A 25,159-nucleotide genomic window follows, 5' to 3' on the forward strand; every position below is an offset into this window, starting at 1 on the left:
CTTGTCATCACACATTGATTGACAATTCACCTCACAACCTACACCTATTGTCTTTGCATCTCCATACACTTCATGGTCTTTATCTCCTCCTTCCTGTTCTGTCTCACTTCTTTTGTATCTCCTTTTCCCTCACAGACTCTACTTTTCTCCCTCTAGCCCATTTCTCTTCACCTCTCCCATTCTGTTTGCCCATTTTTATTTTGCTTAGAAGGTGACTTAATTACTTTCTCCCACAGATACAGTGAAATAAACGTGGTGAGCACAGCATGTAGCTATGGCATTCCAGAATGTGTTGAATTTGCATCTAATCTCTTTAACAAATGGATGGCCACTAACAATAATAGGTGAGCATGTACACACCGTGCAACATAGTAGCTACTTATGTCAGACTATTGCCATAATAGGGAAATGAATGGCACAATGTACTCGACTAGACAACCACAGCCAATTACCTTAAGCCTTCAGTGATATGCCATTACGAGGTATAAAATAAACTGCTGGACCTGCCTTCATGATAACTTCCAATTTGTATTATAAAATAACATTTCTCCCTTTGCTTTAAAGTTTTTGTACCATGCAGAGAAATTAATTTCTCTGCCAGAGCTCAATTATGTCCTTCTGTATCTATGCAGAGAAACACAAAATGTCAGCTCTTTTCCCTCCTTGCACACCCTACAGCAAATATTGTAGATACATGTCATTGTTGCATGCTTGCAGTGAATGGGGAAGGCTTTGAACACACTTCCAAAAACTACAGTAACTTCCTAGAAAAAAGCAGGAGAACAGGGGAGGGATGACACACTAAGATCGCTGTTTGCAAAGGTTCTGCAAAGTACACCCACCTGCACTAACTGTTGTAACTGTATGTGGGCATTATGCCCAGATATACACATTAATTTTACAATCTTGGGGCAATTTTAGAAAGCTACTTTCCCTGGAATCCCTGGAATAGAGTTCTTACAAATACACATAATAGGTTATTCAACCACTTTACAATTTTTGTCACGCTAACTGTGTGCACAAGAATTCCATTGTCAAGAATAAGAAATAAAGTCTCAATCCACAAGGTCTGTGCAAAAAGGAACCTTTACTAAATTAATAACCTCAAAGCTTAGATGAGGACGAAACGGCAAATCAATCTGATGCATTTTGTGCCCACTTCAGCACTTGCATCTAACTTTATATTCTACCATTTTAAATATGTTTTGTCATGTCTATTGTATATAGGACAATTTATTTTGCTACTTTTAATGCAGAGCACTTGGTAGTTAAAAGATTAATAAGGTAGAGAGTCATGGGGGGTCATTATAGTCAATATTGTCTAGAAAAGGGTTTCTTTGAACTTCTGCTTTGAATGATTAACTCATCCCCCCTTTGGGATTGAGGAGGAAAGAGCTGGCATCACTTCTCTATTTTACACAAGAAAAGTCCCCACCATCAAGAGAGTTGTAGTAACTATTTAAAGGGACACTATAGTCAGCTGAACAACTTCAGCTTAATGAGGTTGTTCAGGTGAGAACTATAGCTCCCTGCAGCCTTTCTCATGTAAACACTGTATTTTCTGAGAATGTGTAGTTTCTGAGAAAATACAGTGTTTACATTGAAAGCTAGGAACACCTCCAGTCGCAGTCACTCAGAGTGAACCAGAGGGACTTCAGAGTTGATGGAGGCATAATATGCCTCCATCCACTCAGATCTGCTGTCAGCAGAGCACAGGGCAGCACTGTGCACAGCATCCTGTGATTCAGTATCTGTTCCCTCTGCATGTAGACACTGAACTTTCCTCATAGAGACTCATTGATTCAATTAATCTCTATGAGGAGAGCTGATTGGCCAGGGCTGTGTTTGAATCATACTGGCTCTGCCCCTGATCTGCCTCTTTGTCAGTCTCAGCCAATCCTATGGGGAAGCACTGTGATTGGATCAGGCTACCACATGGCAGCAGACTGCTTGTTTTACAGATTCACAGCTTCAGGCTTGAATACAGTAAGATTTTTACTATATTTATGGAGGCATGGGGGCCCCAGGGGGGCTAGATGGTGGTGTTAACACTATAGGGTAAGGAATACATGTTTCTGTTCCTGACACTATAGTGATCCTTTAAAGGGTTAAACATTCAGTGCCAGAAGATAAATGAATTCCTTGAAAAATTTTGAGTTACTTAAAATACCTTCCACACATAGTTAACATTTCAGATTATAGAAGATAATATGAATGTTGTCTAAAGTGAGCAGACATTGTTCTAAGTTATGACATCTGAATCAGTTAGTGCAAATACATTATTTATTAAATGACTGTCACGGCTAAATAATTGGAAAAAAACACTTGTATTTTGGAAGTTGCTTATAGACTTATATTGCATGTGTAACTTGTAGCAATAATAAAAATCACAAAAACTGAAAGTGTCATCAATTCATATAATGTACCTACGTGTACACATAATTAAGGGTTGTCAGGAGCCCCAAAACAGTACCGACTAAATAGTCCATTTTGCATGTGTTGTTGTTTTTTGTATGTTTTCACAAACTGCATTTTTGTATTTAGATGTCAGTAATCACATGAGATGATTTTCAACAACAGAAGGATGTAGAGTCATGTTTCTTAGACCAAATAATTCTATCTATTTTGATGTGTTCACTAAGGCAATAACTTTGTTCCCATTTAATCTTCTAATTTTTTTGAACGTACAATGGATGATTATTGCACATGTTATAATTTTCTTTTCTTACACATATCTCTGTCTGTACCTTTGTATAAAATAGTATCCATCCAAACCTGAGATCAGCCGTTTACTGCACCGCAGTAGCTCATGGAGGAGAAGCTGAATGGAACTTTTTATGGGAAAAATTAGTAGAATCGGACATTGCACAAGAATCAGACAAGCGGAGGGCTGCTCTGGCCTGCAGCAGGGAGACCTGGATACTAAACAGGTGAGATTAGGGCATGAGGTAAGACCTTGTATTATGTTGTTACAATAAAGGTTTCCTTGAATAACAACAAGGGCCCAAATGGACTGGAAAATGATACAGATGTTCTTTATGATATGACAAAAAGGACAGCATTCTCACTTTGCTCTGTGTCTGGCTGGCTGGTGAGTGTCACTCTAAACTTAAATTCCTCTGTCTCTTCTATTTTGTGAGTGTGCATGAAAACTGAACAAGTTAATACTCCGTTCTAAAAAAAAAAAAAAGCTAAAAAGTGCAATTGGCGCTAATGAAATAAAGCAACAATCCCCAAATACCAATGATCACCCAATTGGTTACAGAAACAAATACAAAAAAGATATAGTAGTGGGGAGTGCTTCACACCACAGTTACACTCTAATGTAGATCCTTCCCTGAATATGGTACGAAAGGAATCACAGATCTGTATAAAGATACAATGAAAAAATCCACAAAGTGTATTACTGTGTAACAATTTGAAATGTAGGAAAAGCTGCATAAAACAACTCACATTGCCAGAGCCTAATATAGCAGGCTCTGGCTGGTATCGCCTTAGTGTGATAAAAATCACCAGATGGTCTTCCCACACTCGGTCAGCTTGTAGTTGCTCAGCAAGGCAGGACTTTTTGGCACAAGTAGGGTAAAGACATTTTATTGAATAATATTAAAACAACACAATTGGGCATAACATAAATTGCAGCACAACGCGTTTCAACCTGTAATGGGTCTTCCTCAGGTGCAGGTATGAAGTAAAATAAACAAGCATCGCTATATATACCATATACATAAATGATAAAATATACACATGTGTTAAATAGTTACAATTAACTAACCTCCCATTTCCAAATATGGTCTGGGCTCCCTTGGCGCTGAGGAACTCTCATCCTCCTGCCGACGTCAGCGCCAAATGAGCGCATTCAAACCACCCATAGGAAAGCATTACTCAATGCTTTCCTAAGGACGTCCAGTGTCTTCTCACTGTGATTTTCACAGTGAGAATCATGGAAGCGCCTCTAGCGGCTGTCAGTGAGACAGCCACTAGAGCCTGGATGTTTTCAGCTGCAGAGTTAAAACTAGAGAGACCTGGCACCCAGACCACTTCATTGAGCTGAAGTGATCTGGGTGCCTATAGTGGTCCTTTAAGGTCAAAATAGCCAAACTAAAATAATTCTATTAGTCAGTTTTGCTTTCATTTTGGCTCCTCTGGTCTTAAATTTAAAATTCCCTTTGAATTGTCAGTTTAATAAATAACCCTATGAGACACAGAGCGAGACAACATGTGAGTGTGGTTGGTTAAGAAAATAAAAGCACAATAATTTAACTCAAACTTCCACTACTCATGAGCAGCATCAACAGCTATATTATTCCTCATAATATATATAATACACTCTAAGAACTTTATTATTTACAAAATATATAACCATTAATGCTAGCACTTGAAAGTATGAGTAATTATTTCACTGTTATTACTGTTATTGAATTGAATCAGGAACATTTGGAACATACACCATTTAGGCTAGTACTGTGTTTTTATTTACAGACTCCTGGAATATTCGCTGAATACCAGTAAAATTCGTCGACAAGATGCTGTCTCCACCATTAACAGTGTTTGCAGCAATGTGATAGGACAGAGTCTTGGATGGGATTTTGTGAGAGCTAAGTGGAAAACCATTGTGAATGAGTGAGTATCTTTTCTTTAGGATTCTTAGAACATCGATTGCTGCCTATTTACCTACTGGCTAACCTGTATCTGGCAGTACTGTCCTGATTTTAGAACAGAGTAATTCCATGCAAGATTATTCCCCAGAACACTGAAAGTAAAGAATTATAAACAACAATATTCATATGTCCAAGAGATGTCTGTATATAGGTCTATACACAGTTAAAGAGCTGGATCATTGGATTACACAATGGTTGTAAGCTCCACACAATTCAAACACTAAAGATGTTTAATGATGAAAATTATAATTCATTTGGCAGACCCTGTATAAGGTCCCCCCATTTTACATATTGTAATATAAGCATAATGGAAGATAATGGGGAGCGCTAGGCAGTTCTTCTGTTTGCTGCTTCCTTCCTAAAGTAAGATAAGTTACAAGCTTCCTCGTAATTAACTAAAGAAATAATATACTCCATGGATGAAGCAATTTTTTTTTGTTATATAAGAGATTCATTAATTTATCTTTTGGATGAATGGACCAATCTAAATGGCAGTGACCATGAATTTGACTAAATGTCCTAAAACAAAATACAGAAGTGTACCTGACAAACACGTCCGATTGATTCAAAGATTTCACAGAGATAATAATACATTGCAGGTGATTATAGAGCTGATATTCCCCCTGCTAGCAAATTACAACTGTATTATGAGACAATTGAATGCTACTGTTACCATACTGTGTGTCACTGCCATGTGCTGTGTGGGCACGTTTAAAGGGGCATTATAAGGCTAGTTGCCCTAACCTTCCAGCTGGAGTATTGTTTAACAAGGGTTACTCACAAAATACCAAATCTGAATGGCAAAAATGAGTTGTGAATTAAGAATTTTTCTAAATCAATTATTTTAGCCTCAATTTTGCCATTAATATTTAATCAGTTAACACTCGATGTCTATTTACTGAAGAACGAATTGTCATGAAATCAAAGTGAATAATAAATTTAAAGCCAGAGTAGCTAAACCTGAAAGATTGCCGACTTGGAGGAATTTTCCATTTTGTAACAATAGTTGTATATGGAGTTCGTACTGGGGCCACTGTCTACCAGGCTCCCAGACTAGGATGAGTACATGTTGTCTCTAGTGGTATTTGCAAGCAGCAGCTAGGTGAGATGAGACATTGCTCAGGCCACCCATCACATGCCTAGGTCATTATTCATTATATTAGTAGTAGGCAGGAGTTGGCAACTATAGGCCAGTAAGCCTTACTTCAGTAGTGGGGAAAGTGATGGAAACCATGTTAAAGGATAGGATTGTTGAACATCTAAAAACACATGGATTTCAAGACCAGAGACAACATGGGTTTACTTCAGGGAGATCATGCCAAACTAATCTTATTGATTTTTTTGATTGGGTAACTAAAATTATAGATCAGGGTGGTGCAGTAGACATTGCTTACCTAGATTTCAGTAAGGCTTTTGACACTGTTGCACATAGAAGGCTTATCAATAAACTGCAGTCTTTGAGTTTGGATTCCAATATTGTTGAATGGGTAAGGCAGTGGCTGAGTGACAGGCAACAGAGGGTTGTAGTTAATGGAGTATATTCAAAGCAAGGTCTTGTTACCTGTGGGGTACCTCAGGGATCTGTATCTGGATCAATTCTCTTTAATATTTTTATTAGTGATATTGCAGAAGATCTTGATGGTAAAATGTGTATTTTTGCTGATGATACAAAGATTTGCAACAGGGTTGATGTTCCAGGACGGATAAGCCAAATGGCAAATGATTTAGGTAAACTTGAAAATGGTCAGAGCTGTGGCAACTCACATTTAATGTGGATAAGTGCAAGATAATGCTTCTTGGGCGTAAAACCCCAAGGGCAGAGTACAGAATATTTGATTCAGAACTAACCTCAACATCTGAAGAAAGAGATTTAGGAGTAATTATTTCTGATGACTTAAAGGTAGGCAGACAATGTAATAGAGCAGCAGGAAATGCTAGCAGAATGCTTGGTTGTATAAGGAGAGGTATTAGCAGTAGAAAGAGGGAAGTGCTCATGCCATTGAACAGAACACTGGTGAGACCTCACTTGGAGTATTGTGCGCAGTACTGGAGACCGTATCTTCAGAAGGATATTGATACCTTAGAGAGAGTTCAGAGAAGGGCTACTAAACTGGTTCATGGATTGCAGGATAAACCTTAACAGGAAAGGTTAAAGGATCTTAACTAGAGTTGAGCGAACCAGGACTGTAAAGTTCGGGCTCGTACCGAACATTAGGTTTTTTGGACCCCGGACCAGAACACGGACATATCACTGTATGTTCGCTTTGGAGTTCGGTGTTCGGCGATTTAATTGCGCGTTTTGAAAGGCTGCAGGGCAGCCAATCAACAAGCGTTTGACTTGTGTGCCCTTAGAAGCCATCACAGCCATGCCTACTAATGGCATGGCTGTGATTGGCCAGTGCAGCATGTGTCCCAGCCTCTATATATAGGCTGGAGTCACATAGCGCCGCATGTCAAATGAGCTCTTATTAGTGTAGGGAGAGGATACTTCCGCTTTCAGGGACATATTAGGAAAGAATTCTGCAAACTAGTACATTAGTGGGGTGCACTTCATATCTGAGAGTCAAATAGAAGCGTCAAATACTGCGGTTACATCAGAGTTTTAAAAAGTCAATTTTTTTGGTGCTAAATAGTACATTTGTGGGGTGCACTTCATATCTGAGAGTCAAATAGAAGAGTCAAATAGTGCACTTACAGCGCAGTTGTAAACATTCTAATTGTTTTGGTGCTATACTGCTAAATAGTACATTTTGGGCATGCTCTTCAGATCTGAGAGTTAAATAGAAGCGTCAAATACTGCGGTTGCAGCGCAGTTGTAAAAATTCTAATTGTTTTGCTGCTAATCTGCTAAATAGTACATTAGTGGGGTGCACTTCATATCTGAGAGTCAAATAGAAGCGTCAAATAGTGTACTTACAGCGCAGTTGTAAAAATTGTAATTGTTTTGCTGCTAAATAGTAGTGATGTCACGAACATAACATTTTCGGTTTGCAAACGCGAACTTCCGCAAACGTTCGCGAACCGGCGAACCGGGCGAACCGCCATAGACTTCAATGGGCAGGCAAATTTTAAAACCCACAGGGACTCTTTCTGGCCACAATAGTGATGGAAAAGTTGTTTCAAGGGGACTAACACCTGGACTGTGGCATGCCGGAGGGGGATCCATGACAAAACTCCCATGGAAAATTACACAGTTGATACAGAGTCTGGTTTTAATCCATAAAGGGCATAAATCACCTAACATTCCTAAATCACAATGGATATGAATTGACACCTGACATATGACATAGTGACACCTTGACATATGGATTGACACCGGTCCTCAGAGACCCTGATACACACTGACACAGAGCAGAATAGGGACTGTTCCCCCTACATATGGTCACTTGGCAGATATGGATTTACACCTGTCCTCAGGGACCCTGATACACACTGACACAGAGCAGAATAGGGACTGTTCCCCCTACATAGGGTCACTTGGCAGATATGGATTGACACCTGTTCTCAGGGACCCTGATACACACTGACACAGAGCAGAATAGGGACTGTTCCCCCTACATGGGGTCACTTGGCAGATATGGATTGACACCTGTTCTCAGGGACCCTGATACACACTGACACAGAGCAGAATAGGGACTGTTCCCCCTACATAGGGTCACTTGGCAGATATGGATTGACACCTAACCTAAGGATCCCTGATACACACTGACACAGAGCAGAATAGGGACTGTTCTCCCTACATAGGGTCACTTGGCAGATATGGATTGACACCTAACCTAAGGATCCCTGATACACACTGACACAGAGCAGAATAGGGACTGTTCCCCCTACATAGGGTCACCATTTTTAGCCCAAGGCAGCTCATCTCATCAGGCCTTTTTTAGTCGAATGTATCACCCACTGTCAGTCCCTTCGGGATCCATCCCTCATTCATCTTAATAAAGGTGAGGTAATCTAGACTTTTTTGACCTAGGCAACTTCTCTTCTCAGTGACAATACCTCCTGCTGCACTGAACGTCCTTTCTGACAGGACACTTGAAGCGGGGCAGGCCATAAGCTCTATCGCAAATTGGGATAGCTCAGGCCACAGGTCAAGCCTGCACACCCAGTAGTCAAGGGGTTTGTGGAAAACTTAGCCACTTCTGGACTATACTGTATAAAGGTTGTCCGAAGGCTGTATGGTGTACTGTGTATATTTTGTTGTGTATGTATTATATTATGGCCGTTCGCATGCTGGCAGCCGTAAGCTACCAGCATGCAAACACTTCGTTTGACGAACCGCGGCTATCCGGGGCGTTCGCCAAATGAATACGGGCTCCCCAGGTGGACCACACACTTAGAGTCGTGTGGCGCTCATTAACCGATTGCAACAATGTTGCAATCGGTAATTAAAGGCTCTCCTAGGTGGCCGTCGTTCGACTACCGACCATGCGACGGTCGGCCATCTTGGATCCTTTGTCTCTGCAGCGGTGTTCGGTTGTCGAGAGCCTGGAACTGAAAACGGCTACTCGACGATACGAACACCGCTGGACTTCCAGAGCATTCGGGAGTTCCGCTCTCATCACATTTTGTTCCCCATCGATGTTCGGTAGTTTAAAACCGAACTCGATGGTTAAATGTATTTTGTGCGGCGTTCGGTTATTTTAGCTGGGATCTGAGCGGTATTCTCACTAAATGTGCCCGCAGACCCCAGCTATCCACCGAACGGTTATTCGTATAAAAGTGAGTAATATTATGCGAAATATGGATTTTCATGTGAATTGTCAGTTTTGCTGCACGAGGGGATAATCCACTTAATCGTCCATTTTAGTGGGAGTATCCCTCTCGTGCAGCAATGCCTGTTGGGATAATTACACTGCCTGATGGGAGAAATCCCCTGTAACATCTGTACGGAAACCCCTTGCAAGGGGAACTGCATAAATATGGAAGTATGTGAATAAAGCAAGTTAGTTGACTCCCAAACTGTGTTTCGTCCGGTTATTGGGAGGATTGGGGATATTGCCTTGCTTTCTAAACTCTGACTGTGGATTACCTGTGATACCAGCGGAAATCGTGGACTATACTTCTGCATTCCGTTACAATTGGTGGCAAGCGACGGGATCCAACCTTACAGCCGAAAAGCAGTGTTCGTGCAAGCTGAAACTACCGAACAAGGAAAGCAAAGGGCAATTCGTATGGAGATTGATTATAATGTATTGAAACGGCAGACATTGAAGGAGCTACTGGAAGCCAGGGGTAAAATAGCCAGCAACAAATCCAAAGCTGTGCTGATCGCTGAACTGATGGAGGGAGACAGAGCTCGCAGCGCTACACCTCCACCAGCCATGGAAGAAACCCCATACCAGAGAGAGCTGAGAACCAGGATGGAGTTTCTGCCGCAGCCAGTACCCTTGGAAATATTGACCGTACTGATGTCAGATGTGCAGGATTATCTGATGGCAAACCGCACCCCGGAGCCACCGTCCAGGGCAGAGTCTGTTCCTGCCTCCATATACGGACAGGTAAAACCCAAAATCCCATATCATGCATTTAAAGTGTTTTGCGAAGAAAAAGATGAGATTGACGGGTATTTACAAGATTTCGAGAGGCTGTGTGATTTGCACGATTTGGAACCAGCCGTATGGGTACCCCTACTGGCAGGCAAACTATCGGGTAGGGCAGCAGAAGCCTACCGCGCTGTGCCCCGAGAGGACAGCAAAGATTACCCAAAAGTAAAAAGGGCGATCTTAGAGAGTTATGCCATTACCCCAGAGGCATACCGGCGCAAGTTCAGAGGCTTGCGCAAACCCGAAAAAGATTCCCATGCAGAGTGGGCGCACAAGCTGGACCAAGCATCACAAGGGTGGATACAAGCCAGCAACGCTACCACTATGGAAGAATTGCGGCAGTTAATGCTGCTGGAGCAATTCTTTAATTGCTTGTCCGCAGAGGCACAAGAATGGGTGAGAGATCGGAAACCCCTCACCCTAACGGAAGCGGCTCGACTAGCTGATCAACATTTTGATGCCAGGAGACATCACGGACTCCAAAGTAAGACTTATCCTCGACTCCCCATGCCACCCAGTAACTTTACCCCTACCGGCCCCACAATACCACTGTCTAGATCCACGCCCAGTAATCCACCACCTCCCTCCCGATACAACGGCCGGGCTAACATCCAGTGTCACACCTGCAAACAGTGGGGACATATCTCCCGAGAGTGCACTCAGAACCGGAGCAGACAAGCGTGGAACCAGGTCCGACAAAATTTGGCACCCAGGGCTGCTGCTCATCATTATCAAGTAGCACCAGCCACCCAGGAAATATTGAGCACCCTGACCGAGGAACCTCTAGGAGTACTCCACGAGGTGATGTCGGTTCGAGCCACGGACAACCGGCAGCATCATCGCCAGCTAGTGACCCTGGAAGGGAAGGAGGTACAAGGGCTTCGAGATTCTGGGGCCACCCTAACTTTGGTTGCACCTCATTTAGTCCCAGGTTCAACCCACACTGGCGGATCAGTGGCAGTGCGAGTGGCAGGGGGAGCAGTGTACAGACTACCTACTGCCAAGGTGCATTTGGATTGGGGTGTGGGAGAGGGGACTATGGAAGTGGGTCTTATGCAAAATTTACCCGCAGATGTTGTACTGGGGAATGACTTGGGCCAGATGACTTCTGCTTTTATACCCCAGGCCCCACACCAGGAAGCCCATCCAGTGACTACCCGGCAGCAGGCTCGCACCACGGCTTCACCAATACACTCTGAGGCTCAGGTAAGAGACCATGACCCCCACACAACCCACCTGTCCTGGGATACCCCGACTACCTTTGAGGCAGAGGTGAAGACAGACCCCACCCTACAGGTATATCGGGACAGAGTACACACTGACCAGGCAGGGCTAGAGGGGGAGCGGTACACATGGGAGAAAGGGCTACTGTACCGCCTCGCGGAGAGGGAAATAGGAGGGTCCGTCACAATGACAACCAAACAGCTAGTGGTACCCCAGAAATATAGGCAGGAGCTACTTAGGATTGCTCATGATATTCCCTTATCCGGACACCTATGGATGACCCGTACCCGATATCGACTAACGCATGCCTTCTTCTGGCCCGGAATTTCTAAGGATATGCGACAGTATTGCACCTCCTGTGACGTTTGCCAACGAGTAGGTAAACGAGGTGACCGCCACAAGGCCAAGCTATCTCCCCTCCCCATTATTGCAGAACCTTTCAGTAGGGTAGCTGTAGACATAGTGGGGCCCCTGCCAAAGCCCAGCCCCTCTGGAAAAAGGTATATCCTAACAGTAGTGGACTACGCCACCAGGTACCCCGAGGCCGTAGCGCTCACTAATATTCACACTGAAACAGTAGCTGTCGCCTTAATGAAGGTATTCTCCAGGGTGGGGTTTCCCCAAGAAATAATATCTGACCGGGGCACCCAATTCACCGCCGAGGTCACCCAACATATGTGGAAGGTATGTGGCATTAAGCCAATAGTCAATTCCGCCTACCACCCCCAGTCCAATGGACTATGTGAGAGATTCAATGGTACATTGAAGCAGATGCTCCGTACGTTTGGGGAAACCCATAAAGACTGGGAGAGGTTTTTACCTCACCTGCTCTTTGCATATAGAGAGGTCCCCCAGGAATCGACAGGATTCTCCCCGTTCGAATTACTGTTTGGAAGAAGGGTGCGAGGGCCCTTGAATGTAATTAGGGAACACTGGGAGGGAGAGAATAGCACAGATGGAACCCCTATTGTATCATACGTACTGGAGTTCCGGGACCGTCTGGAGGCGCTGACTCAGACTGTGCGCACCAACATCCAGGCGGCCCAACAACGCCAGCGCCGCTGGTACGATAGGTGAGCCAGAGACCGCAGCTTTCAAGTGGGACAGAAGGTTTTGATTTTAAAACCCATCCGCACAGACAAGCTGCAGGCCATCTGGCAAGGCCCATACCAGGTGGTGGAGCAGAGATGTGACACCACCTACGTGATCGGCCCCTGCTCAGGGGAAGGGAAGAGACGCATGCTCCACGTGAACATGCTCAAACCCTACCATGAGAGGATAGAGGACGTGACGGCGATCTGCGCCTCAGCCTCGGAGGATCAGGAGAATCTGCCCCTACCTGACCTATTAGAGCCGGAAGAGCAGATAGAGCCTGTAACGGACCGTTTCAGCATAAAAGGGGAAAAATCCGTTTAGGCGATAATCCCCTTTTTGAGAGACAGGCACAGCTACTGCAGAACACCAAACTCCCGAACTGGATACAAGATAACACTCTGAACTGGAACAGCTGAACAAGAAAAGCATACAATCCGCTTACACTCCTGGCAGTCAGCTTACAATCCAATTCCCCCCAAGAACGAGACGACACTTCATTTTGAGGGTTAAACAGGAACTCAGGACTGGCTCATCCAGCCTGGCTTTTATTTCCAACTCCCACATACAGGCCTCACCCAGGGGGAGGCATAAAAGAACCAATGACATAGATGTTACCTCCCACACATCCCCTCCCCTTAGTGTGACACATAATCCCATTATGCATACAGTTTAAAATATACTTTTACACAACTTTCCTAACTCTAAAACCATACATCACATTCACATAAAAATACATATCCATAATCAATCCATTCAGGGGAACAACATATTAAAAAATGGCATGGATCAGACCAGGGGTTCAAAAGTTAGTAAAGTATCTTTTAAAACCCCTAGCTTCCCAGCTCAGACTGTTTTTTACAGAGCCTTCTCTGTGCTGGAGAAGTAATCTAATTATCTCCAGCACATAGACAGACTCCATTAACCACATGGTTACAGAAAGACATAAAACACTTTAAAATACAGAAAGTTACTTTTTAACCATAACACACAGACATTTCACATATCCCCAGATAGCTGGGATCTGAGCGCACAAAACTACCGAATAGCGAGCAGATCCTATTCACACAGTACAATTGCCATGGAGCTAAAGTCTTTCCCATAGTCTTTTATTATATGAATAGGCTCCATGGTATAGCTATCTGGGGTATCACATTCCCATAAAGTCTGGTCCATAGTCCAAAGGCAGCAGGCGGGCAACCAGGCTTCTCCAGTTCACAGTGGCGAAGTTGGTTTCGCCACAATTCTCCCCTTTACCAATTAGACTAACAGGGTACCTGACCTCCTGCCGGTCAGTGCCCTGGTTAGTCCAGCAGCCCACCCACAAAACAGAAACAGCAGTACAGCCCACCCACAATAAACGGTTACTACACCTGGGTAAGGGAGAATCTGGTCCATGTCCAGGTGCCTTACCATGGCTGTGTGGGGGACTGGTAGGCTGCCTTGGTGGGTTGCTGAGGGGGCAGAGACCAGCGGTACTCTGTCCTGGTGCCCGCACTACCACGGGAGTAGTCTGGTTGGAGCCTGGTTGCTGGAGACGGACTGTCTCCCCTTTAGGTGCATAGCTCGGCTGCCGGAGGGAGAGACCGACTGTCTCCCCTTTGGATACACCGCTCTGTGGCTGGGGGACAGGACCGACCGTCCCTACCCCTTGTGCTGTAAGTGCAGAGACTACGGTCCCATCTGCACAGTTGTGGGGCTTAACATCTCCCCTTGGTGGGTTAGGCTGCCGTTGGAGAGAGGGTGTAACAAGCTCCTCTCTCTGGACGGTGAACTGCCGCTGGGGAGAGGGGTTAGCAGGCTCCTCTCCCTGCCACTCTCTCTGCTGGTGGAAAGGGAGACCAGCTGTCTCCCCTTTCATTCTCTTGTCCTGCTGCTGGGGTGCGAGACTGACTGTCTCTGCTCCCTGCAGGACACACTGCCGCTGGGGAGGATGGACGACATCATCAGCTCCCTGGGGTACACACTGCCGCTGGGGAGGAAGGACGGCACCATCAGCTCCCTGGGGTACACACTGCCGCTTGGGAGGAAGGACGGCACCTTCTGCTCCCTGGGTTACACACTGCCGCTGGGGAGGAAGGACTGCACCTTCTGCTCCCTGGGACACCCACTGCCGCTGGGGAGGAAGGACGACACCTTCGGCTCCCTGGGTTACACACTGCCACTGGGGAGGACGGACGACACCATCAGCTCCCTGGGTTACACACTGCCGCTGGGGAGGAAGGACTGCACCTTCTGCTCCCTGGGGGACACACTGCCGCTGGGGAGGACGGACGACACCATCAGCTCCCTGGGGTACACACTGCCACTGGGGAGGAAGGACTACACCTTCTGCTCCCTGGGGTACACACTGCCGCTGGGGAGGAAGGACTGCACCTTCTGCTCCCTGGGACACACACTGCCGCTGGGGAGGACGGACGACACCATCAGCTCCCTGGGGTACACACTGCCGCTGGGGAGGAAGGACTGCACCTTCTGCTCCCTGGGACACACACTGCTGCTGGGGAGGACGGACGACACCATCAGCTCCCTGGGGTACACACTGCCGCTGGGGAGGAAGGACTGTACCTTCTGCTCCCTGGGACACACACTGCCGCTGGGGAGGAAGGACGGTACCTTCTGCTCCCTGGGGTACACACTGCCGCTGGGGAGGAAGGATGGCACCTTCTGCTCCCTGGGTTACACACTGCCGCTGGGGAGGACGGACGACACCATCAGCTCCCTGGGGTACACACTGCCGCTGGGGAGGAAGGACGATACCTTCTGCTCCCTGGGACACACACTGCCGCTGGGGAGGACGGACGACACCATCAGCTCCCTGGGGTACACACTGCCGCTGGGGAGGAAGGGCTGCGCCTTCAGCTCCCTGGGACTTACTCTGCCGCTGGGGAGGAAGGACGACACCTTCAGCTCCCTGGGATTCCTTTTTGGCCAAATCTACTAGGGATTGCAGGTACTCTCCTACTAGTTTCCTGGCGAGCTGCACGGCTCTCTCCGGGGGGTTGGGTCCATAGCCAGACAGCACCTCATTGACCTCTCTGTCCAACTCCTCCTGAGTGTAGTCATATGCCATGCTTGCTCTGCTGAAGTTGATTCTTTTGTAGATAGGGTCGCTGTACGGGTACTAGCATTGCCCTCAATTTGTAATCCACGGAAATGGTGTTTCCTGTAGCTGTCCTTCTGGCTGTAGGAACGATCCCGCCGCTTGCCACCAATTGTAACGGACCGTTTCAGCATAAAAGGGGAAAAATCCGTTTAGGCGATAATCCCCTTTTTGAGAGACAGGCACAGCTACTGCAGAACACCAAACTCCTGAACTGGATACAAGATAACACTCCGAACTGGAACAGCTGAACAAGAAAAGCATACAATCCGCTTACACTCCTGGCAGTCAGCTTACAATCCAATTCCCCCCAAGAACGAGACAACACTTCATTTTGAGGGTTAAACAGGAACTCAGGACTGGCTCATCCAGCCTGGCTTTTATTTCCAACTCACACATACAGGCCACACCCAGGGGGAGGCATAAAAGAACCAATGACATAGATGTTACCTCCCACACATCCCCTCCCCTTAGTGTGACACATAATCCCATTATGCATACAGTTTAAAATATACTTTTACACAACTTTCCTAACTCTAAAACCATACATCACATTCACATAAAAATACATATCCATAATCAATCCATTCAGGGGAACGACATATTAAAAAATGGCATGGATCAGACCAGGGGTTCAAAAGTTAGTAAAGTATCTTTTAAAACCCCTAGCTTCCCAGCTCAGACTGTTTTTTACAGAGCCTTCTCTGTGCTGGAGAAGTAATCTAATTATCTCCAGCACATAGACAGACTCCATTAACCACATGGTTACAGAAAGACATAAAACACTTTAAAATACAGAAAGTTACTTTTTAACCATAACACACAGACATTTCACATATCCCCAGATAGCTGGGATCTGAGCGCACAAAACTACCGAATAGCGCGCAGATCCTATTCACACAGTACAATTGCCATGGAGCTAAAGTCTTTCCCATAGTCTTTCATTATATGAATAGGCTCCATGGTATAGCTATCTGGGGTATCACATTCCCATAAAGTCTGGTCCATAGTCCAAAGGCAGCAGGCGGGCAACCAGGCTTCTCCAGTTCACAGTGGCGAAGTTGGTTTAGCCACAGAGCCCTCCCGGGGGGTTCAGCTGGGGGAGCGGCTAAGCCCTCAGGAACGTGCCCAGGTACAAGCGCTGATCGTAGCAAAAAGGGCTACCTTCTCCAATTTGCCTGGGTACACTCCGCTAGCCATTCACCGAGTCGAAACCCCGGGACAGCTACCTATGCGACAGGCTCCATATCGGGTCCCCGAGTCAGTCCGGACCCATATGAAGGCAGAGCTAGACGAGATGTTACAGCTAGGGGTTATCGAACCCTCCGATAGCCCCTGGGCATCACCAGTAGTACTGGTACCTAAGAAGGACGGCACGACCCGGTTCTGTGTCGACTACCGGAGGCTAAACGACAAAACGGTGTCGGATGCCTACCCGATGCCCCGAATAGACGAGCTGTTGGATAAGATGGCACGGGGCCAGTATCTCACTACCATTGATTTGTGTAAAGGATACTGGCAAATTCCACTAGCCGATGATGCCATCCCCAAGTCGGCGTTTGTCACTCCGTTTGGCCTGTACCAGTTCCGGGTCATGCCATTCGGAATGAAAAACGCTCCGGCCACTTTCAGCGGATGGTAGATCGGCTACTGGACGGCTTTCAAGATTATGCCTGTGCGTACTTAGATGACATCGCCATATTTAGCCAGACCTGGGAAGAGCACCTACGACATATAGGGGCTATACTAGATCGTATTGGGGAGGCAGGGTTAACCCTAAAGCCCAGTAAGTGCCACATAGGAATGGCCGAAGTGCAGTATTTGGGGCACCGAGTGGGGTGTGGGCAGCAGAAACCCGAGCCAGCCAAGATTGAGGCCGTGGCAAAGTGGCCTACCCCAAGGACCAAAACTCGGGTATTAGCTTTTCTAGGAACTGCAGGGTATTATAGAAAGTTCGTACCCAACTACAGTGCCCTGGCCAAACCCCTGACGGACTTGACCCGCAAGAACCTTCCTCGACTGGTTGTCTGGGCCCCAGAGTGTGAGCAGGCATTCCAACAACTCAAGACTGCTTTAACTAATGCTCCTGTACTTACTGCTCCTGATCTAACTAAAAGATTTCTTGTCCACACAGACGCTTCAATGTTTGGATTGGGGGCAGCGCTGAGCCAAGTGGGAGCCGATGGCGGAGAACATCCCGTAGCTTACTTGAGCCGAAAGTTGTTGCCCGGTGAAGTGAGCTATGCCGCCATTGAAAAAGAATGCCTGGCCGTGGTGTGGGCCCTTAAAAAGCTACAGCCGTATTTGTATGGACAAACTTTTTCCTTACTCACAGATCACAACCCGTTGGACAATGCCAGGCTGCTGCGCTGGAGTTTGGCGCTGCAGCCCTTCGACTTCACCATACATTACCGTCCAGGGAATCAAAACGGTAACGCCGACGGGTTATCCAGACAAACTGAACTTGAAAAGTGATCTGTGAGTACTCTCCCGGACATCCCCAAGCCGATCCGTTGGGATCAGACTGTGTATGCCGGCTTGGTTCTGGGGGAGCATTGTGGCAAACTTAGCCACTTCTGGACTATACTGTATAAAGGTTGTCGTAGGCTGTATGGGGTACTGTGTATATTTTGTTGTGTATGTATTATATTATGGCCGTTCGCATGCTGGCAGCCGTAAGCTACCAGCATGCAAACACTTCGTTTGACGAACCGCGGCTATCCGGGCCGTTCGCCAAACGAATACGGGCTCCCCAGGTGGACCACACACTTAGAGTCGCGTGGCGCTCATTAACCGATTGCAACAATGTTGCAATCGGTAATTAAAGGCTCTCCTAGGTGGCCGTCGTTCGACTACCGACCATGCGACGGTCGGCCATCTTGGATCCTTTGTCTCTGCAGCGGTGTTCGGTCGTCGAGAGCCTGGAACTGAAAACGGCTACTCGACGATACGAACACCACTGGACTTCCAGAGCATTCGGGAGTTCCGCTCTCATCACATTTTGTTCCCCATCGATGTTCGGTAGTTTAAAACCGAACTCGATGGTTAAATGTATTTTGTGCGGCGTTCGGTTAGTTTAGCTGGGATCTGAGCGGTATTCTCACTAAATGTGCCCGCAGACCCGAGCTATCTACCGAACGGTTATTCGTATAAAAGTGAGTAATATTATGCGAAATATGGATTTTCATGTGAATTGTCAGTTTTGCTGCACGAGGGGATAATCCACTTAATCGTCCATTTTAGTGGGAGTATCCCTCTCGTGCAGCAATGCCTGTTGGGATAATTACACTGCCTGATGGGAGAAATCCCCTGTAACATCTGTATGGAAACCCCTTGCAAGGGGAACTGCATAAATATGGAAGTCTGTGAATAAAGCAAGTTAGTTGACTCCCAAACTGTGTTTCGTCCGGTTATTGGGAGGATTGGGGATATTGCCTTGCTTTCTAAACTCTGACTGTGGATTACCTGTGATACCAGCGGAAATCGTGGACTATACTACTGCATTCCGTTACAGGGTTCATCGCTCCTCAGAGTGTCGATATCTGCAGTAAAGGCGAGGTAGTCTGCTACCTGTCGGTTGAGTCGTTCTCTGATGGTGGATCCCGAAGGGCTGTGGCGATGCGTAGGACTTAAAAAGCTCTGCATGTCCTCCATCAACAACACGTCTTTAAAGCGTCCTGTCCTTGCCGACGTGGTCGTGGGAGGAGGAGGATTACTTTCACCTCTTCCCCTGTTAGATTCCCGTTGTGCTGTGATTTGCTGTGACTTGTCATTTGCAAATGCTGCATCCTTTCCGACTTGTTGTAATTTGGTAACATCTCAGCCACTTTCTGCTTATACCGGGGGTCTAATAGCGTGGACACCCAGTACAGGTCGTTCTCCTTCATCCTTTTTATACGAGGGTTCCTCAACAGGCACGACAGCATGAAAGACCCCATTTGCACAAGGTTGGATGCCGAGCTACTCATTTCCCGTTCCTCCTCCTCAGTGATGTCAATGAAGGTATGCTCTTCCCCCCAGCCACGTACAACACCACGGGTACCAGATAGGTGACAACGAGCACCCTCTGATGCCTGTTGTGGTTGGTCTTCCTCCTCCTCCTCAAAGCCACATTCCTCCTCTGACTCCTCTTCCTCACAATCCTCTTCCAGCGTTGCCGCAGGTCCAGCAAGCGATGCTGATAAGGCTGTTTCTGGTGGTGATGGCGACCACAACTCTTCCTCTTCCTCTTCACACTCATCTATGGCCTGATCCAGCACTCTTCGCAGGGCACGCTCCAGGAAGAAAACAAATGGTATGATGTCGCTGATGGTGCCTTCGGTGCGACTGACTAGGTTTGTCACCTCCTCAAAAGGACGCATGAGCCTACAGGCATTGCACATGAGCGTCCAGTAACGTGGCAAAAAAATTCCCAGCTTCCCAGAGGCTGTCCTAGCACCCCGGTCATACAAATATTCATTAACGGCTTTTTCTTGCTGGAGCAGGCGGTCGAACATTAGGAGTGTTGAATTCAAACGTGTCGGGCTGTCGCAAATCAAGCGCCTCACTGGCATGTTGTTTCGCCGCTGGATATCTGCAAACTGCGCCATGGCCGTGTAGGAATGCCTGAAATGGCCACACACCTTCCTGGCCTGCTTCAGGACGTCCTGTAAGCCTGTGTACTTATGCACAGAGCTTTGTACGATCAGATTACACACATGTGCCATGCACGGCACATGTGTCAACTTGCCCAACTTCAATGACGCCAACAAATTTGTTCCGTTGTCACAAACTACTTTGCCGATATCCAGTTGCTGCGGAGTCAGCCACTTTTCCACCTGTGCGTTCAGGGCGGACAGGAGTGCTTGTCCGGTGTGACTCTCTGCTTTCAAGCAAGTCAAACCCAAGATGGCGTGACTCTGCCGTATCCGGGATGTGGAATAGTACCTGGGGAGCTGGGGGGGTGCCGTTGATGTGGAGCAAGACGCAGCAGCAGAAGCGGACTCAGCCAAGGAGGTTATGGAAGAGGATGGAGTAGGAGCAGTAGAGGAGGTGGCAGCAGGCGTAGCTGTGTCACCAACTCCTCTGCAGAGCCACGCATTCCATGCTTGGCAGCCGTCAGCAGGTTTACCCAATGCGCAGTGTAGGTGATATTCCTGCCCTGACCATGCTTTGCAGAACAGGTATCAGTGGTCAGATGGACCCTTGCCCCAACACTGTGTGCCAGACATGCCCTTACTTCCTTTTGCACAATCGAGTACAGGTTGGGGATTGCCTTTTGTGAAAATACATTTTGTCTGGGTACCTTCCACTGCGGTGTCCCAATAGCCACAAATTTTTTGAACGCCTTAGACTCCACCAGCTTGTATGGTAAAAGCTGGCGGGCTAATAGTTCAGACAAGCCAGCTGTCAGACGCTGGGCAAGGGGGTGACTTTCTGACATTGGCTTCTAACGCTCAAACATGTCCTTGACATACACCTGACTGTGGGCAGATGAGCGGGAACTGCTCAAGGCGAGAGACGGAGTGGCGGATGGTTGAGAGGGGGCAAGGAGGACAGCAGTGGTTGACGTGGCTGGAGATGCTGGACCAGGAGGAGGATGGCGGCTTTGAGTTTGTGTGCTGCTTGTACTCATGTGTTGATCCCATAGGCGTTTGTGATGTGCGATCATGTGCCTACGCAAAGCAGTTGTACCTAGGTGGGTGTTGATCTTCCCACGACTCAGTTTCTTTTGGCACAGGTTGCAAATGGCATCGCTGTTGTCAGAGGCAGACACACAAAAAAAATGCCACACTGCTGAGCTCTGCAATGACGGCATTCTGGTGGTGGACACAGCATGCGTTGATTGGCGTTCTGTTGGGCTGACCCCGGGTGCCGATGCATGCTGTCTGACTGTGCCTCTAGCTCCTTGAGACGACCTCCCCCTGCTTCCAACTCGTCTCCTCCTCTCTGTCTCCCCATCTGAACTTTCGCCCTGTTCTTCTTCTTGCTGAGCGGGCACCCACGTGACATCCATGGACGCATCGTCATCATCAACCACTTCACTTGTATCTGACAACTCGGCAAAGGAAGCAGCAGCGGGTACAACATCATCATCATCATCACACCGTACGTCCATGTTTGTAATGCTGCCTGACTGAGACATATCCCTGTTATCTACATCCTCTGGCAATAATGGTTGCACATCACTCATTTCTTCAAACGGATGTGTAAATAACTCCTCTGACAGATAAAGTGAAGCGGGTGTGGTGCTAGTGTTGGTGGTGGCGGCAGGCGGGTGAGTGGTATCTTGAGAGGTGCCCGAAGCTAAGCTGGAGGAGGATGGTGCGTCAAGGTTCCGAGCGGAAGCTGTAGAAGATTGGGTGTCCTGTGTTAGCCAGTCAACTATGTCCTCATAACTTTTCAAGTTCAGGGTACGTGGCCTCTGAAAATTGGGCATTATTCTAGGGCAAAAGGGAATCACAGCACCACGACCACGACGGCCCCTGCGGGGTGGCCTGCCTCTGCCTGTCATTTTTTTTTGGATTAGTGGTACTATGCGTGCAAGCTACTGTGAGACCAGATATGAGTGGCAATGTGCACTGGCAGAGGTTGGCAGAGTACACGCTGTAGGCCTGACACACCCGCTTGAAGACAAGTAACTGCTATTCAATCTATAACAATGAAAAAAGTTTTGGGGTTTTAAATGCACGCTATTGTGACACCAGATATGAGTGGCAATGTGCACTTGCAGAGTTTGGCAGAGTACACACTGTAGGCCTGACACACCCGCTTGAAGACAACTAACTGCTATTCAATCTATAACAGTGAAAAAAGTTTTTTGGTTTTAAATTCATGTTATTGTGACACCAGATATGAGTGGCAATGTGCACTTGGAGAGGTTGGCAGAGTACACGCTGTAGGCCTGACACACCCACTTGAAGACAAGTAACTGCTATTCAAGCTACAACAGTGAAAAAAGTTTTTGGGTTTTAAATACACGCTATTGTGACACCAGATATTAGTGGCAATGTGCACTTGCAGAGTACACGCTGTAGGCCTGACACACCCACTTGAAGACAAGTAACTGCTATTCAATCTACAACAGTGAAAAAAGTTTTTTGGTTTTAAATACACGCTATTGTGACACCAGATATGAGTGGCAATGTGCACTGGCAGAGTACATGCTGTAGGCCTGACACACAGACGCTTGCAGACAACTAACTGCTATTCTATTACAGTGAAAAAATTGTTTTTGTTTTTAAATGCAAGCTATTGTGACACCAGATATGAGTGGTGGCACTGGGCAAGTGGGCACAGTATCCACTGTGAGCCTGACACAGAAGCTGGCAGGCAGGCAGGCAGGCAACTGCAATTAGATTACACACACAAAAAAAAGCAGACTGATGTTCTAGCCCTAAAAAGGGCTTTTTGGGGTGCTGTCCTTACAGCAGAGATCAGATGAGTCCTTCAGGACTGTAGTGGTCACTGAATACACTAGCCTACCTATACATTTCCCTATCAAATGAGCAGCAGCTACACTTTCCCTCCTCTATCTAAGAATGCAGCTTCAGTATGAATCTAAAATGGATGCAGTACAGGAGGTGGGAGGGTCTGGAAGGGAGGGTCTGCTGCTGATTGGGTGGAATGTGTCTGCTGACTGTGAGGCACAGGGTCAAAGTTTAGTCAATGATGACGAATAGGGGGCGGATCGAACCGCGCATGTGTTCGCCCGCCGTGGCGAACGCGCTATGTTCGCCAGGAACTATTCGCCAGCGAGCAGTTCGGTACATCACTACTAAATCGTACATTTTGGGCATGCTCTTCATATCTGAGAGTCAAATAGAAGAGTCAAATAGTGCGGTTACAGCGCAGTTGTAAACATTCGAATTGTTTTGGTGCTAAACTGCTAAATAGTACATTTTGGGCATGCTCTTCATATCTGAGAGTCAAATAGAAGCGTCAAATAGTGCGCCTACAGTGCAGTTGTAAAAATTCTAGTTGTTTTGCTGCTAATCTGCTAAATAATACATTTTAGGCGTGCTCTTCATATCTGAAAGTCAAATAGAAGCGTCAAATAGTGCGATTACAGCGCAGTTGGAAGCATTCTAATTGTTTTGGTGCTAAACTGCTAAATAGTACACTTTGGGCGTGCTCTTCATATCTGAGAGTCAAATAGAAGCGTCAAATAGTGCGCTTACAGCGCAGTTGTAAAAATTCTTATTGTTTTGCTGCTAAATAGTAAATTTTGGGGCGTGCTCTTTATATCTGAGAGTCAAATAGAACCGTCAAATAGTGCTGTGACATAGCATTTTTAAACATTCAAATTTTGTGGCTGCTAAATAGTACATTTGCGGCCTGCGGTGCACTTCATATCTGAGAGTCAAATAGAACCGTCAAATACTGTGCTTTCAGCGCACTTTGAAAAATTCTAATTGTTTTGGGTGATAAAAAGTAAATTTGGAGTGTGCACTTCATATCTAACAGTCAAATAGAACTGTCAAATACTGTGGTTACAGCGCAGTTTGACTAATTCAAATTTTCTTGGGTGCTAAATAGTACATTTGCGGCCTGCACTTCATATCTAACAGTCAAATAGAACCGTCAAATACCAATATAACAATATTGTAATAAGGGGCAATACCCTCACAAGTCAAACTGAGAGGTCAGTTTATAGGGAAAACTGTTGCCTGGATACAATTCTAAATCAATTTCCATATGTCCTTTGCAGACTTTACATGCTGGAAAAACACAGGTGCCAACTGCTGTGGCTTTCTGCAGTGTGCAGACCGGCAAGGAGGGCAGGGTTGAGGAGGGGGTGGAAGATGATGTGGAGGATGATGAGGTCCTAGACCCCACATGGAATCAAGGTCATGCGAGTGACGTGTGCAGTTTGGAGGAAGAGGCGCTGGTCGCACAGAGGCACCAGCACAGCATAAGAGGCAGCAGTGTGCAAAAGCGGAGCGGCGGTCCCCTAGTGCTCGTCAGCATGTATTATCTTTAGAATTCCCACAGTTATACAAGTAACAGATGGAGCGATAAAAGGAACCATAACAGATTTAACAAGCCATTCGCAGTTTCACGGTCAGGAGGGCAGTCCAGTGACCGGGACCCAGTATGCCTAATGTTGAAGTTAGGAGTCACAGTGTGGAATGGATTAGCAGGGTCTGGTGCAGGGTAACCGCACACCCCCTGGTGTTGAGCACCAGCATTTGTGCGGCCACATACCAGGACCCTGATGCAGCTTCAGTAAAAAGAGTACTGGATACCAGAAGCCCTCACTATACTGATCCGCAACTTGGAATAGGATGTGACATTCACTGTAGCGGCTGTGCACTCTTTCGGTGTTCTCACCCTGCTGCTGCTCGCCTGTCTGCGCTGCAGCGTATCTTTGGCCTTCCCACTCACAGCCTCATATGCGACGTGCCAACAAGGTGGAACTCCACCTTGCACATGCTGGAGAGACTGTGCGAGCAGCAGCAGGCGATAGTGGAGTTTCAGCTGCAGCATGCACAGGTCAGTCACTCTGCACCAGACTTGGCCTCCAATTGATCAGAGTTAAAGGATTTCAAGTG

General features: G+C 46.7%; 1 protein-coding gene across 1 annotated transcript in view; it reads left to right on the forward strand.

Moving 5' to 3' along the window:
• Positions 1 to 25,159, forward strand: part of LOC134603180 (aminopeptidase N-like) — a 92,247-nt gene that overhangs the window by 63,022 nt on the left and 4,066 nt on the right. The window contains exons 16-18 of the mRNA XM_063448913.1: positions 237 to 344; positions 2,763 to 2,930; positions 4,483 to 4,623. Coding sequence (XP_063304983.1) covers positions 237 to 344; positions 2,763 to 2,930; positions 4,483 to 4,623 — 417 coding nt within the window. The remainder of the gene's footprint in view (positions 1 to 236; positions 345 to 2,762; positions 2,931 to 4,482; positions 4,624 to 25,159) is intronic.

The sequence above is a fragment of the Pelobates fuscus genome, chromosome 3, assembly GCF_036172605.1.
Source record: "Pelobates fuscus isolate aPelFus1 chromosome 3, aPelFus1.pri, whole genome shotgun sequence".
Lineage (NCBI taxonomy): Eukaryota > Metazoa > Chordata > Amphibia > Anura > Pelobatidae > Pelobates > Pelobates fuscus.